The sequence below is a fragment of the Schistosoma mansoni genome, chromosome 2, assembly GCF_000237925.1.
Source record: "Schistosoma mansoni strain Puerto Rico chromosome 2, complete genome".
NCBI classification, from domain to species: Eukaryota; Metazoa; Platyhelminthes; class Trematoda; order Strigeidida; family Schistosomatidae; genus Schistosoma; species Schistosoma mansoni.
This window is the reverse complement of record NC_031496.1, coordinates 31,509,531-31,525,362: the sequence shown is the minus strand read 5'-3', so window position 1 is coordinate 31,525,362 and position 15,832 is coordinate 31,509,531. Positions and strand designations below refer to the sequence as shown.

The 15,832-nt window shown below is 40.3% G+C and overlaps 1 protein-coding gene across 1 annotated transcript in view; it reads right to left on the bottom strand.

Annotated features, from left to right (window-relative positions):
• Nucleotides 1-6,196, bottom strand: part of Smp_002960 (putative pelota) — a gene marked incomplete at its 3' end in the record, with an annotated part of 8,427 nt that extends 2,231 nt beyond the window's left edge. Inside the window, exons 1-2 of the mRNA XM_018796377.1 lie at nucleotides 5,909-6,196; nucleotides 655-1,028 (exon numbers count right to left, since the gene is read on the bottom strand). Coding sequence (XP_018650595.1) covers nucleotides 655-1,028; nucleotides 5,909-6,139 — 605 coding nt within the window. The 5' untranslated portion in view covers nucleotides 6,140-6,196. The remainder of the gene's footprint in view (nucleotides 1-654; nucleotides 1,029-5,908) is intronic.
• Nucleotides 6,197-15,832: the final 9,636 nt, after the last annotated feature.

Below are 15,832 nucleotides of genomic sequence, written 5' to 3'. Positions count from 1 at the left end.
ATTTATTTAGTACTAACTCATTAAATGATAATTTAAAAAAGCAGCGAGAAAAAAAGTGACGGCACTAGTTAGAAACGAATGTTGTCTTTTTCTTTATATCGTTTTGAAACTAAATCTATTCAAAATTTGGGATGAAATGTACAACAACCATTCGATCGCTTTGAGATAACACCAATCTAAAATAAAATACACTACTAAGCATTAAGTTAATTAACCATTTATGATTCTTCATATTGAAAGAGTAAAATTATTGGTGAGGATTAGAATATCACACAGGTTAACATCTGGTGGTAAGTTTTGTGTGTATATTCTGTAGGAGGGGAGTAGTTGTAGTTCAAATAGGAAAGTTATGGTATCAAAGGATTTAATAAATTTATATAACTCATTCACGAGGTATCGGTCCTGGTGTATCAAGCTTTGACCTACATTTCCTATGTAAGAGTTAATGATAGTGCTTAGGTACCTGAATTGAAGTTGATCTGGCCGAGTTCCAGTAAAGAATCTAGTGTTTACGCTTAAACTGATTCAGCCACTAGGAAATCATCCCACTAATATCTATAACTGAGGCAACCAACAATATGGTTTAAAAATCTTTGAACAGAAACAAATGCAAAAAGGTATATAACACAAAAGTTAATGTAATGCAAAAGCTTACTGTCGAAACGAATGTGACGTTCCAGTGCTTGCATTATTTGTTCAAAAAAGCGCGACAGACCCTTTTCGTGCTGAGCAGTAGGTAAACCTGGACGTTTGCGTGGAATTGTAGTATCAATCTTCGCACGAACAATAGTTGTTGTACTTGTTATCAAACAAACATAAGCCAGGCCTTCATGCATGATAACTGCAGCAAGATCAGCTTGTTGTGTTGGATCAGATGCCTGTTCGACAAGCATAATTGCAACGCTATCCCATTCTGTTTTAGTGATAGTAAACTTTTCATCGGTTCTTAGGTCTAATGTGTGATAGGCGCCCATTTTAACAAACTGATTTTCTACCACATTGCGCCCTTTCAAGTGAAGTACTGAACCCTATTTAAGAGAAAATACTTCCAATATAAATTACCAACATAGTGTAAATGATAAGAGACAAACATCAAAAATGACCGAAAACAACCAGAAGACACGCTTAAGATGTGAATGCAAGATGTTTATCAGTTTTGTAGAGATAATGTGCATTTTGGTGGCAAAAAGCAAACCATACACTTTTTGGAACGGATCGTCAACTAATTCCATGAGATTCGAGTATTCTACTTGTATTTACCAAGTTTACTAACCACATTACTAGTGATTACTAAATGGTCCCACTTTATGAAAGCAATGTGTTAAATATAACTGTGATCAAATATCTCGGACCAACGAATATTATGTTTTTATTAGCCGTCATAGACTCGGCAATGATGGCGAAGCCCTGTTCGATATGTAAAGCAGAATAGAGGTTTTCAGTCAGTCACAACGTAGAACTTCGTACGTACGTACATCAGTTCGAGTTGCCATACGACATTAGCACAGAGATGCAGTTGTCGATTCAAATCCCATAGTGGTAGAAGTAGTAGGAGTATAATCAGAAATCCAAAACATTAGGGTTTGAAGAAATTATTGAAGGAGTATAGTACAGTGAAATAAATTTGGAAAGAGAAAAAGATAAAGACATGAGTAATTCAGAAGATTAGAAGTTGGTAGAACACAAAGAGTGGATGCACCTTCGCCATTGCAAACGATTTTGAGCCATGTCATTCAAGGTCTCTAACCATCGGTTGCCATCATCTCGCGAATCCCAACCAGGTAGTCTACACCTACTAACATGGCTCAGCACAATTGTCAGTGACTTCATTGATTTGTGCCATGTTTTGGTCTGGTTGCCCCTAGCTTTCTTCCAACCTACTCCTACACCATGAAACATTGCACGTCGGGGCAGTCGGTGGTTGGACATACGTAACCCATGTCCCAGCCATCTCAACTGATGGAGTTTCACTACTTCATCAATCGATTTGCCATCCTTACCTAGTACTCGTTTCCTAACAACTGCATTACTTACCCGGTGGTCCCAGGATATACGAGCAATGCTTCGAAGACACCTGTGATCAAATACTAGAAGCCTACGAATATCCTCTACTCTTATCGGCCATGTTTCACTGCCATAAAGTAGGACGGAGCAAACTGCTGCAGAGTAAACACGTTCTTTGGTTGCTAGACGGATATCTCGTCTACGCCATAAATGGCGCAAGTTAGCGAAAGCTAGACGAGCCTTCTGTATCCGTGCTGAGATTTCGTCACACACCAGACCACAAGGGCTGATGAGACTCCCAAGATAAGTGAAGTGGTCTACACGCTCAACTACTTCACTCCCTATCATTAGTTCAGGTGTCGCTGCAACCCAATCCTGAGGTAACATTTTGCACTTCGAGGGAGAGAATCGTATTCTGAACATGCCTGCATAGTTGCTTATAGTGGTCAGAAGACTCTGCATGTTGCCAGCGTCCTCACCAAGTAAAATTTTGCGTCGGCGTATTCTAAGTCAACAAGTGAGCCTCCCGGTAAAAGTTCAACTCCTGGAGGTTTAGCTGATGAAAGTGCTATCTCAAAAAGTATGTTAATGACAAAGTTAAACAAGAATGGGGAGAGTGGACAACCCTGACGAACACCACTTGAGGTAATCAGTTCTGATGACAGCTCGCCATAGGCTCTAACTCGACCAGTTGTGTTCGAGTAGAGAGCCTTTATGAGGTTAATGTACTTCTTTGGTACTCCTTTCAGTGACAAACACTGCTATAGAACCTCACGACCAACTGAGTCGAGTGCCGCCTTAAGGTCAAGAAATACTACGATTGTGGGACGTCTGAATGTATGTCTATGTTCTAGGACCTGACGTAGGGTGAATATCTGGTCTATGCAACCACGTCCAGGTCGGAAACCAGCCTGGTTTTCTCTAGTCTGCTCTTCACGAGCTTTGGTTAGGCGACCTAGTATTATTGAAGCTAATATTTTAGACACTATATTAGTCAAACTGATCCCTCTGTGATTGTCACAGGAGGACTTTTGTCCTTTCTTATAGACTGGCACAATCAGTGATTGGGACCAGTCAGATGGAATTACGTCCAGTTCCCATATTCTACCTAAGACCTCAGTCAATCTCACTGCTAGTACTGGACCACCATCCTGCCTGCTGCTCTCCCTCGCTTCAGATTTCCTATAGCTTTTTCAACCTCGCAGAGGGTTGGAGGACTTACATCAATTTGCCATTCAGGACGACTGGGGATCGTGGGTAACTGAAGTGTGGCTGAAGGCCAGTTGAACTGATCCCTAAAGTGTTCTGACCATCGATCCAATCTCCTGGATTGAGAATGAATTATATGCCCATCTTTATCTGAGATGGTTTCACTGATACTTGGGTTCCTAATACCGGTTTTTTTAACGAGTCTGAATAACTGCCTACTATTACCTATTGCCGCTGCCTTTTCCATCTCTCTTGCTTTCGCTACCCACCACTGTTCACGATCATTACGTAGGTTTCTTATTAGCCTGCGCTTAAGTTGACTCCGCTCTTCATTATGTTCAGAGCCAGGTGAGATGAGTTTTCGAGCATCTATCAGTGCGGTAGATGCTGCCGAGATCCATTGTTTCTCGCTAACCTTATGGTTTACCTTACCAGCGGATATCACTGCTGTTTCCACAGCTTTTCGGATGTCATTCCACGCTGCCTCGGGGTGGGCATAACTTATATGGCTGCCTAACTGTTTTTCTAGTTGTTCCTGAAATATATTCTTAGCTTGCCTATCATTAAGTAGAACCCTTAGAGGCTTCCCTACAGTGTCTTTCCTACTTCCAGTAAGACGCAGACAGATACGTGCTCGCACTAGAGCATGATCTGAATCTAAACATGTGCTCCAGAATGAGCGACAGTCTTCTATCGAGCCCCTCCATCGGTGGCTGATAGCGATGTGATCTAATTGGGTCCAACGGTTGGACGAATTCGGGGGTCGCCATGTCAAAAGATGTTTTTCCTTATGCTTAAAGTTAGTATTGCCCAAGAAATAGGCGGTTACCTGAGCATAGCTGCAACAGACGGTCGCCATTATCTGTTCTTTTCACCATGACACCATAAGATCCACCCAGGTGTCTTTCCCTTTCACTTAGTTTACCTACTTGAGCATTAAAGTCACCTGCTACTATTACTACACCAGAACGCCTAGCTTTTTGGAGGTCAGAAAGTTTCCTGTAGAACTCATCTTTTATATCGTCTGAGCTGCAGTCAGTGGGAGAGTAGGCAGAGACGACGAAGAGGCAACGACGAGTTTCCCTATCTTTCCGGGTCCTTACTGATCCGTTTAGTCGGACAGCGCATAGACGACTGTCTACTGGGATCCAGTCTAAAAGAGCTAGTTCTGCCCTAGGACTTAATGCTATACCTACTCCAGCGAGGCCTCGGGAAGCAGCATCAGGGCTTCCAGATACACGAAGCGTGTATCGAGATGAATCTTTATTTTGATTAGGTGAGGTCAAATGAATGACACTACTCGGATCTTGTACGCGCGTTTCGGAGACGCAGCACACATCGATGGTGTAAGATTCTAAAGTCCTAGGTAAGGAAGCCTGTTGTCCTATTTGGCACAATGTTCGGACATTAAAAGTTCCTATATGTAGTTTAGAGTGTGGTTTCAGGAGACCAGGAATAACGTTCCGTGTACTTGAATCGTTTGTCCTAGCGGTGCGAGGTGATAAAAGGACGTGGGAAAAATTAGTCGTGGAGATAAGAGAGTTATTAGGAGTAGGAAGGATTTGAAAGTGACCAACTTGGTCTCGTGTGCAGTTATGGGTATGAGGGCTAGTATCACTTCCCGGCTGCCCACACCGTGGAAGGGTATTTCTTGAGGGACCTGAAAAAGAAGTTGGATTAGTGTTGGTCATAACGACCTGGGAGCGTGACCGCAGTGCCCAAGGGACAACTGCTTGAGGCCGGTCACGCACAGCCTTTTTGTGGGGGATTTTTGACGTGTTAGCTCCGTTCTTTAAAGGTCCTTACCGCCGGAGACGGAAATCCGTGGGATAAGGCGAGGTGTGCATTTTTAAGGTCGACCTTTTCGGTTATTTCGGTTAAAGTTCAAAAACAAAGCCACATAGGTCATTTATTTTAAGATTTTACTGTTACGAATATGGCTACTATACAGTCGGCAGTACGACTTCGCCTTCGGACCTTGGGATTGCTGCTTTTAGTCTCACCGCTCTTCAACCGACCTGTCTGGCATGGTAGGACCTTGAGGAACGATTGTTCCAGCCAGCATAGCTCGATTGGATCATCACGATAGGCAAGCCCGACCACCACGTCAAGGTAGCAGCAACGGTCGGGAGAATAGAGGTTTTAACCCAGATGATTCAGAATATTTTGAATTTTCCAATGTAATCAGCTAATCGACTGTTCGGATGAGTTCAAATAGCGATACGCTCTTCTTGTCATACAAAGCTGAAATTCCATTTTGGTCCCAATAGCTTATTTGTTGTCAAGGTCCACAAAATTTGGAAACCACACGTCAAACAAATCTACTTCGCACTGTTCTAAACCCTTCACAGTATTTCGGTTGAAGTTCAAAAACAAAGCCACATAGGTCATTTATTTTAAGATTTTACTGTTACGAATATGGCTACTAAAGTTTATAAAGAGTGAATTCAACGCGTAATATTAGCTGCTCCAAAGAAAAAACAAGGTTTCAAGACAACTCTATTGTTGAAGCTCCCAGTCAAACATATCAATCTCAATACAATAATATTCTTCAGGACCTTTCGTTCACAAGTTCGCACACTATCAGACAACCTTTGGAATTCACATTTCGAGTATCTTAACTTTGGACTTTACTGATAAAAATAATCAACCGAGACTTGATAAAATTATGATGAGGAACCCTCGTGATACTCACCTGTAAATCGAAGTCAATCTTTTCTACTTCTATTGTTAGGTTGGTTCTCACTTGCTTCGTCTGCACACTACCAGTTGCAGATTCATTCTGGACCTTTCTGACTGTGGAACATCTCATTTTATCTCCGACCTGGACTAAGTTGTACGTTAACCACATGTCCTCCTCATTTTCTGCAATTAGCGTAATATATCCAGATGAATTTTTATTCAGCTCCCTGCCAATAACCTTCATCGTAGTCTATCAAGACAACTTTACAGCAACGCTGACCTGACCTTGAAAGCATAAACTGTGCGCTTCTTTTTGTCTACAGTTAAGGATGGTAAGCCGATGAACTGCGTTAATCCTTTCAGCTAGTTTTGCAGTGGTAGTCCATACATGCTCTCAAAGTAACTGATACCACTTGTACAGACATGACTTTTTAGTCACTGGTCACTCAAATGGTTGAGGACGGAATAGAAGAAGCTTTCGCTTAACGGGCTTCCGTGTCTGGTAGCAGTGGATCACCAATACCTCCAGGTAAGAACCTAGGTATATAAACGATAATAGAGGAAAAAAGGAATTTGGTAAATCATAATAATATGTTATCCTTAGTCCTTAAGAATAAGTCAAGTTTCCTCTTAAAGGACTCCTGGGAGGTCGCTTGGACTAGCTCAGTCGGCAGCGAATTCCAGCACTTGACAACTCTAACGGAGTAGAAGTTGTGTCTGCAGTCTGTTCTGCTATGTAGGGTCTCCAATTTCTGGGAGTTACCTCTCAGGTTAGTGTTATGACTAAGCTTAAGAAGATGCTTAAGGGGATGACCAGAAGTATTAAGGATACTATAAGTTATAAGAAGATCACCTCTAAGACGCCTGTACTCTAACGGGTAAAGGTTAAGTGATTTGAGGCGCTCTTCATAAAGTTTAAATTTGAGTCCCCGAACTGATTTCGTGGCTCGACGTTGTATACGTTCCAGAGTTTCCTTATCCTTTTGGAGGGAGGGAGGGAGGAAATACTATGTTTCCGTACTCTAAATGGGGACGAATAAAACTGTTGAAGATTATATGGAAGGTTCTACCGTCAAACTGGCCAAAAATGCGCTTCAATGTTACCAGTGCAAGGTTTGCTTGAGAGGCGTTTTTGTCACAGTTCGCATACGATTTCAGGTCGTAGGGTACCAACACTCCTAAATCTTTTTCAACTTGGGAAACTTCTAGAGGGGAGTTACCTAAGTTATAACTATAGTCCGCAACATGTCTCAGATGGACTACCTTGCACTTTGAAGTGTTGAAGGTAAGCCCGTTGTCGTCTGCCCAACTTTGAAGTCGAGTCAGATCCTCCTGAAGAACTAGTATATCATTATGATTACGTATCTCTCTCCAAAGTTTCACATCATCAGCAAAAAGCAATAAGTCAGATGAAACTTGTTGAGGAAGATCGTTAATAGAAATCAAGAAGAGAAGAGGTCCTAGTATTGAACCCTGGGGAACCCACTAGGACTTTCCATAGCCTGAGAGAGAGTGAAGTTAACCCTGACCTTAAAGTGTCGGTTTTCTAAATATGAAGAGAGCCAATCAATCAAAGGGGGTTTTATACCCAATCATCCAAGCTTCTTGATAAGACATGCATGGTTGACCCTATCAAAAGCTTTTGAGAAGTCCAGGTAGATGACGTCAACCTTCCCCTTGCGATCAAGGATGGTTGTCCATCTATCCACCGCAGTCAGCATGTTGGTCATACAAGAATGACCTTTTCTGAAACCATGCTGCTGAGGCGAGAAGAACTTTGAGGATGATAAGTGTTCTAGTATGCCGTCGTATACTAGGGATTCCATAATTTTGGAAGGTATGGAGAGAAGGGCCACTGGTCGGTAGCTTGAGGGTTCACTGCGTCGACCTCCTTTGAAAATTGGTGTGATGTGGGCCAGCTTCCATATTTCCGGTAGTTTGCCTCTGCTTAGCGAGTGTGCAAACATCACGCTAAGTGGTGTCGCCAGGATTGAAGCTGCTTCCCTCAATACAGCGGAATGAACCATGTCCGGACCAGGAAAAGTGTCTTTTCTTAGGTGCTGCAGTTTATGGAGCACCAGGTCAGCACTCAGGTCCACTTCGGAAAGTCTTGTAGAGGTGCAGGTGAAGCGTTCGTCAGTATGGTTGATGTGGGTCAGCTGGAATGTCCGGGAGTATTGTTCAGCCAAAAGGTTAGCGGCATCACTGTCGTTATTGGTCGGGCCATTAGGACCAAGTAGTTGGGAAACTCCAATTTTGCCTTGTCGAAGAGAAGCTGCATAACTGAACAAGCTTTTCGGATTGGAGACGAATTTATCGATAAGCTTGGTCTGGAACTGAAGCCTGTCTTCTCTTATTGCCTTTGTGTATATGTTCCTTATATGTTTGTATTGCCTGTACGTGCCTTTGTTATCAGTTCGTTTATATTCAGCCCAACAGTGACTTTTGCGGTTTAGCAAACGACGAGTGCGGTTCTTGATGATTGGGGGTTGCTTGTAGCTTTTTGGGACCATTTTAGGAACCGAATGCTCAGTAGCACATAAGATCGTGTGCAGTAAAAAATCCCAATGAGCATCCACTTCAAGTTGAGGGTGAACATCCCAATCCACCTGTTGTAGATAGTCTTGTAAAGCTAACACATTCAACCGTTTGAAGTTCCAGCGCTTGTTGCTAGTAGGATATCGTAGCTCCGTTTTGCTGACAAAGCTGAATGATAAGACGGCGTGATCACTTTTCCCCAGAGGAGCCAGGATTGATAGGTCGTCAACTAGGAATTCTTCATTTGTGAATACCCAGTCTAAACGCGACGGCGTCTGACTGTATCTCCAACTGGTTGCCGACTTCACATTTTCAAATAATCCCAGGTCGCCGATAAGGTTGAAGAACAGAGCTTCAGTAGAGTTGGCACCACCAATGTATGTATGTTCCACGAAGTTGATTTTAGGAAGTTTGAAGTCCCCTAGAATCAGGATATGAGAGAATCCGAGACGCGTAGAGCGAGTTAATCCTTCCAGCAGACGTTTGTCATACTCGATTTCGGCAGTGGGCTTCCTGTAAATGACCCCAACTAGACACCTCGAGGTTGTAGACAATCTTACTGAGCACCATACTGACTCATCAAGATTGTGAAACTCTTGGTTGTGAAGTTGGTGCGCATCCAGGCATGACCGTATCTATAGTGCGAAAAACTGGATCTCATTCTCCGTTTCATAACCAAATCAAAAAGCGAAATAAAAGAGAACGCAAGAAATACAAATGAGACATTAATTACTAACTTTGATGAGAATAAAAGGTGAACTAACCAAGATGTTGACTTTGTCGCCTTGAAGTAGCTGTGAGATTTTTCTCATAAATGTATCTGTATAAAGGAAATATCTCAGAATTTAATCCCAATTATCTATTCTTGACACAGATGTGTGTTATTTTGTTTATTTTTTATTCGAATTGCAAAATTTCTAGCACAAACAAATTAATCAACTTTCTGCCTTTCGTTCCTCAATGAAACAAGTTTCTCTACACACAATGGAATACATTTAGAAGTATGAAACGTGTGTTGAAAATGTCCATTAACAAAAAAATTTTAAAGATTTACGACAGTGCTGAAAATAGATTGGTACATTCTGTAGATCATAAATTCTGTTGTCAGCGTAAACCTGAAAAGAAGAAAATCAACCCATAATTACGTGGTTTATCAGACAAATTACTAAATGAAAATGGTATTGTACTACCGCCAAAATAAAAATTTGTACACGCTTTTTCCAAGTCTGTCCAATTCCTCTTCAAGCGATGCGCTTTATTACAAAAGCTGATGTAGTTACAGTAAGGCTGTCGAAAATCTTCGATAACAATAAAATTAATGACCAAACCTTGAAATTATACCACTTTTGTAATTGTGATTCCTGAATGTTGTTGAAAGAATTCCAAAATATAAGAAAAACCGGCCGTTGTAGTGAGATTGTACTTTAATGTGATTATTATCAGCATTTAACTACATTCAATGTGATTTGCAGTAATATTTGCCAAAACATTTCCGAGCTTTTATAGAAGGGAATCGAATGGTTCAAATGGTTGTGGACGGAAAAGAAGAAGCTTTCGCTAAATGGGCTTCCATGTCTAGTAGCAGTGGTTCATCAATACGTCCAGGCAGGAACCTCGGTCGCTTGAACTAACTCAGTTGGCAGTGAATTCCAGCATTTGACAACTCCTAAGGAGTAGAAGTTTGTCTATAGTTATTTTGCAAAAGATATCAGGCACGTCTTCCTTCCTTCTGAGGTCATGTTTATTCACCATGTCCTTCGAGTTTAGGAAGCAAACTTGGATGGAAAAGCTACAATTTCGCAAAGTACTTTTGCGTATGATCAGATTACAGATATCTTGGTGTCATTTGAAAATACTCAGAATATCAGAAAATTTTTAGAAGCTTAGGACTTGGATCAATCAGCAACCAACAGCCTTATATGATTTGATCCAACCTACCAAACAATCAGAAAAATCATGGACAAATACAGGACCAAAAATCGGATCAAGTTGAGATATAGCCAAGATAAATAGGGAGATCAAGGTGAATTAAAGGCCTGTAACGGCAAACAAACCCCCAAAACGAATGGTTTTGTAGGTCTTCGATATTGACGCTCATCTCATTAGTTTTGATGGGCACACCCTAACTGAAGGCTTTTCGTTACACATCTGATTCGGATCATGAGTGAGCACACCGTACTACGCATCCCTCACAAAAATTAGCCAGCTCAGACCAAACGCTCCTCGATATATCGACAGCTTTCCAAATATATCTTCCATCCCCTCAATTCTGAATTCCGTTTTAACATGGTTGGTATCCTTCAATTATGAATATGGTAAGTGTAAGGGCGTTTTCAAGCTCCGGATACTTGTGGCATCTTCAGGTCAATACTAACCGACCAAAATTGATGTCGACAGGACAAAGCGTGAGTCATATACACGTAAATTCGAACAATTCACTTCTGACTGAAGTTTGCTCTGATCATGTTGTGAAGAATAATGAAAGCTCCACAGCCAAATCATCTAGCTCAGACAACAAAACTCCCAAATCACTCATCAGATCGACGAATCTCTCCCTCCATATTAAGTTTGCAGTTCAAGGAGGAGACTGTGTGGAAGTATTGCTCATTCAAAGTGGAGGAAGAAGCATTATCCGTCATCACCTCTAGTTGAGTCAAACAAGAATCGAAAATTATCTGCAACGTTTCACCGTCAAACTATTCAGACATGTGCTTTGAAGTTACTAGTGTAAGATCTACTCTATAGACATTTTCTCAAAGCTAACATATATTTTAGATAACCGAGTGCCTAAACACACAGAGCTTGATACCTGGTAGCTCTTCTAGATGACAGTTACCTAGGTTGTTTATGCAGTTAGCGACATTTCATAAGTGAAATACTCCATGTTTTGAAGGACTGACGTCATCATTAATCACTCAACTTTGGGGTTGAATCAAATCCTTGTTAAGTGCTAGCTTATTATCTCGGTTGAAAACTTCTCTTCAAAGTCTAAGATTAACAGAAGCCAGCTGATGAATATCATCTTCGTTAATTTAAAATAGCGAAAGTCCCAGTGAATTAAAGGACAACACTAGGAACTTTGGGGGTGATAAGTTAGGACTTTACTCCGACCGTGAAACGTTGATCATTCAGGTATCATTGAAGCTGTCAACAAGTCGATTCTTTTCAGCCTAGGCTTGTAAAATTATGGCCTACTTCGTTATTTGTAGTACTCTAATATTAGACCTAATCCTAGTTTTTAGATTTGTAACGATGTGAAAACCTGTTCCATAAGATCTTACGTGGAAGTCACATCATTGTCCATTCTGACTCGTCGTATCATAACAATCAGACGTTTCTGAAGAATACATTTACTCTGGAGATAGAACAGTATATTTAATATGAATAGAAGAGATAAGTTACACAAGAATGACCAAGCCTACAAGGCTGAGCCAGGACATCCGATCAGCTGAATTGAATTAATGTCCCCGCGTTCTCTATTTTTAAACTTCTCTTCGTGTCAATTATCGAATATAAGTCTTTCCATTAATTATATGCTCAGCTGCAAAAGTAGTGTGGTTAGGATCCAATGTCATTACGAGCTTACTGAAAAACACACACGATATGACAAATGTTTAGGGGAAATCGAGGTATCTGATATTCATCTTACTTTTTGTTGGAAGATTGTGTCCTGTCTATCCGCTGTAGTTAGCAGATTCGTTGTACATGAATGGTCTTTCCTGTAACCGCGACGTTGGGGTCCCAACAAACCCGTGAATACAGGTGGGCTTGATGCCAATTATAAGTCAAAGACCATAAATTTAGAGCCCACTGAGTGTAGGTTCGTTGGCCAGTATTTTGAAGAACTGATGCACCAGCCTTTATAGAAACCTGGAGTTATGTGTGTAAAGTTTCCGTTTTTTAGGAGCCATGACCTGGTTTGGGGGATATGAGAACAGTTATGGCCGAGAGAGAGGCCGTTCCTCTCAGTATAGTCCCAGTGTATCATTGTTTGGGTGCCATAGTTTGTTGTGTACCAGTCCAGTGCCTAAATCCACTATCAGGCTCACTGTTGAGCTGCAACAAAAGCACACGTTGGTGTAGGCCGTGGCCGATACCTGGAATGTTTTGACTTTCCTCTTTTTTTAAGGCTTTGTGGCATCGTCCTCTTTGTTGGTTGTTCCTTTAAGACTTGAGAACTATGTGACTCAGGCTTAGACTTGTTGAAAAGAGGCTCTATAATGAAATTAGCTTTTTAAATAGGAGACAAACTTTCTACAGACTTGATCTAGTAATGATGATTACATCACCTTAGGAATCTTGCATTATTATTCCTAGCTTTAATAATAATAATAATAATAATAATTTATTCTCAAATAACAGTCTGTTACATGAGGCGTGCCGGTTTACAGGCAAGATCAAACTGTTAAAGAAGTTACAATTTTCACGGTTGAAAATTACTCAAGTGGGTTGATATTTCATAAGACATGAATGTAAATGGATTTCGTAAGGAACATGTCAATACCACACTTGGCGCACTTTATGGTGGTAGCGTTGCAACATACAACTGATGGTCGAGAATAGATACATGCGAAGTTGGGGGCTTTCAGGAGTTTCGAACTTATATCCATCCAGAATATCGGAAGCTTTAATAACGGTGTAGGACGAAGTCACCCGTGCCATATTTGTTTTCGGTGGAGTATCTTCAGGAGGCTGAAAAAGGTGTAAGAAAAAGGAAGGGCGAAAAGCAGAGCACACAATATTCATGGAGGAATAGTTAAGGTATAACCATTTAGTCTATTTGTCTGTTACTGAAGTACTTATTAGGTAAGAATATACTAATGTGTTAAAGAAAAATAAGCGTGGTAAGGTATGAGTGGATAAGGAACTGTATAAATGAAGGTAGTTCAGAAGGAAGTATGAAAATGTGTAATTATAATATAAAGTGCTGAAAACAGCATTCCGATACAAATGACTGTCTCCCTTTACTTTAGAAGCTGTTTGAACTCTCTTTTTTTGTTTTTAGATTTTATGGGATATATAGTGGGCTTCGTTTTTAACCAATCGTATTGTCTGCTTGTATTAGGATTACTCGGTAGGAAGTGGAACCAATTCAGCTTTTTTTTAACATGATTCAAAGTGGTATTTTGCATGAATAATTTCGCATCAATACCGTTGGTTCGTGACATCCCACTAGACATAAGGAGCCGTAACTAATATGTTCTGCCCCACAGACATGGGTGGATTGAAGTTATCTCCCCACCATCATGTTTGCTGGTCAGTAACGCTACCCTCCCTCCTTTTATGATGTTAGGCTCTCTTACGTTTTTGGTCGGTATGAATATTGCTTTAATCAAGGACCATATTTGGAATACACTGTCTCTACAAGTTCCATGTTACAAGCAAATCAGATGGTAATAGCATTTGTATTATGGGTTAGATATCCATTTAATATATCTTACTACTATGAAGATAACTAATGGTAAAGGTTAGAAGAGACAAGTCAGATTAAATGTGGTTAAGAGATGGTAAGGGCTAATAGTAAACCAGAGGATATGAAAGAGAATATTGTAAAATTTTCAGGGTAAGAAAAATAAAACATTGAACAACTCACAAGAATTTAGGACATATGAGCTTCTTTTGATCGGCCTTAGTTGGTCAGCATCCATAAGATTAGTGAGTTATCTGTTTACTTGTAATAAGAAAAATAAAAGGACATGACACTTAGGAAGAATAATTTGGTTTTAACCATTAGAGAGATTTGGAAACTGAAAATGAGGGTTAGGAGCGGAAGGCCATGGTTAATAAACAATAAGTAGTGGGGAAGTATAAAACATGTTTTCTTTAGTTTTGCTATATTCATACTAACGACAATGGAGTTCGTTATACTTTTGTTCCGTCTAGATATTAGGCGGTCCATAATAAAGTGCCTCATTGGTAGGTGGGAGTTCAAGGAATAGTTGGTGAAGTTCTTTAGAGTTTAGTAACAGGGTTATTAGCCTTTTAAATTTGGTAAAGGTGTCACAGTTACGGATAGGTATTGGCAACCTGTTCCACAATAAACTATACCGAACTGTAAAAAACCTACAACGCATTTGTTTTTGGTGTTTTTCGGTAAATAGTGTATATGCATTGTTTCTTAGTCTATAGGCTGGGTCATTGATCATAGTTGGGCAGGAGGTTAGGAATGACAGTCCATTTATTGCTTTGTAGAGAAATATCAGATTGTTCCTTAACCTACGGTGCCATAAAGTTTCTAAATAGAGGTGCTTACATCTACTTGTGTAGTCAAGAGCGGTGTCACTTCCTAGCAGTTGGCGTGTAAAGCGTCTTTGAACATCTTCTACTCCTATTTTTTCAGTGGTATTCATATTAGAGAAGATAAAAGAGCAGTATTCTAGGGAAGGTCGTATACATATTTTGTAAAGGGTAAGCTTAGCATCTGTCGTGAAGAAATTTTTCGTTATGAAGCCAATTAGACGTCTAGCTTTAGAAATAATAGAGGAGGCGTGTGCTTTAAAGTTTAGGCTTGCTGTGTAATTAATTCATAGATCGTGTACTGAATTAAGTGTCTGGACTTTACTTTTATTTAAGTAAAGTTGGGGTTCATAGGGGTGCTTTCCAAAGTGCATGATCCCGCATTTGTGGAGGTTAAATTGCAATTGCCACTTTTCGCTCCAGATAGTTAGGTTATTGAGATCATCTTGAATCGGGGGCACACTTTCACTTAGAACCTCAGGCTTATAGCTTGTGGTGGAGTGCTTCGTTAATCGATCGTCTCGATAACCGTTATTATATTAATCTGAACGGTGTATAATATCAGAAGACAAAGGGAAGCAGCAACTACATTTTTATTGATAAATAACATGGGCTAGAAGGCAGTGAGCACACTAGCAAATGTAAGTAAGCGAAGGAAAGATGACACACAGTGGAGATGGCTGGGAAGCCAACTCGCTATGAGCAAGCATTAATCAACATTTATAGTCAGACAAAAATGAATGACAGACATGCGATGAATAAGATACGAAATGTGCATACACATGCGTTCATATAACAAATATAGTCAAGGTCAATAAGCGAATATTTAACAAGATCAAAATATGACTCATAACATTATAGGTGAATTGGCTTGTCCAGTAAAACTATGTTTTCAAATTTAGTAAGACTTTTACAGACCATGTGTTCAAAGGGATTTCTTCAACATGCATGCACACTTGAGTTACATGTGCAAGTGATGGTCAAATGTAAGGTGTAATATAGGTTAGAATGGTGAGATATGCGTTAGATATTTCAGGAGATTAAGGCAGCTATCGTTAGAGAGATAGGTCAAGAGTTCTGGGAAGTATTGTCCTCATTGTAAGAATCTCATTTGAATCTGTCATCATAAAACTAAACCCAATCAATCAGAGGAGGACTGACT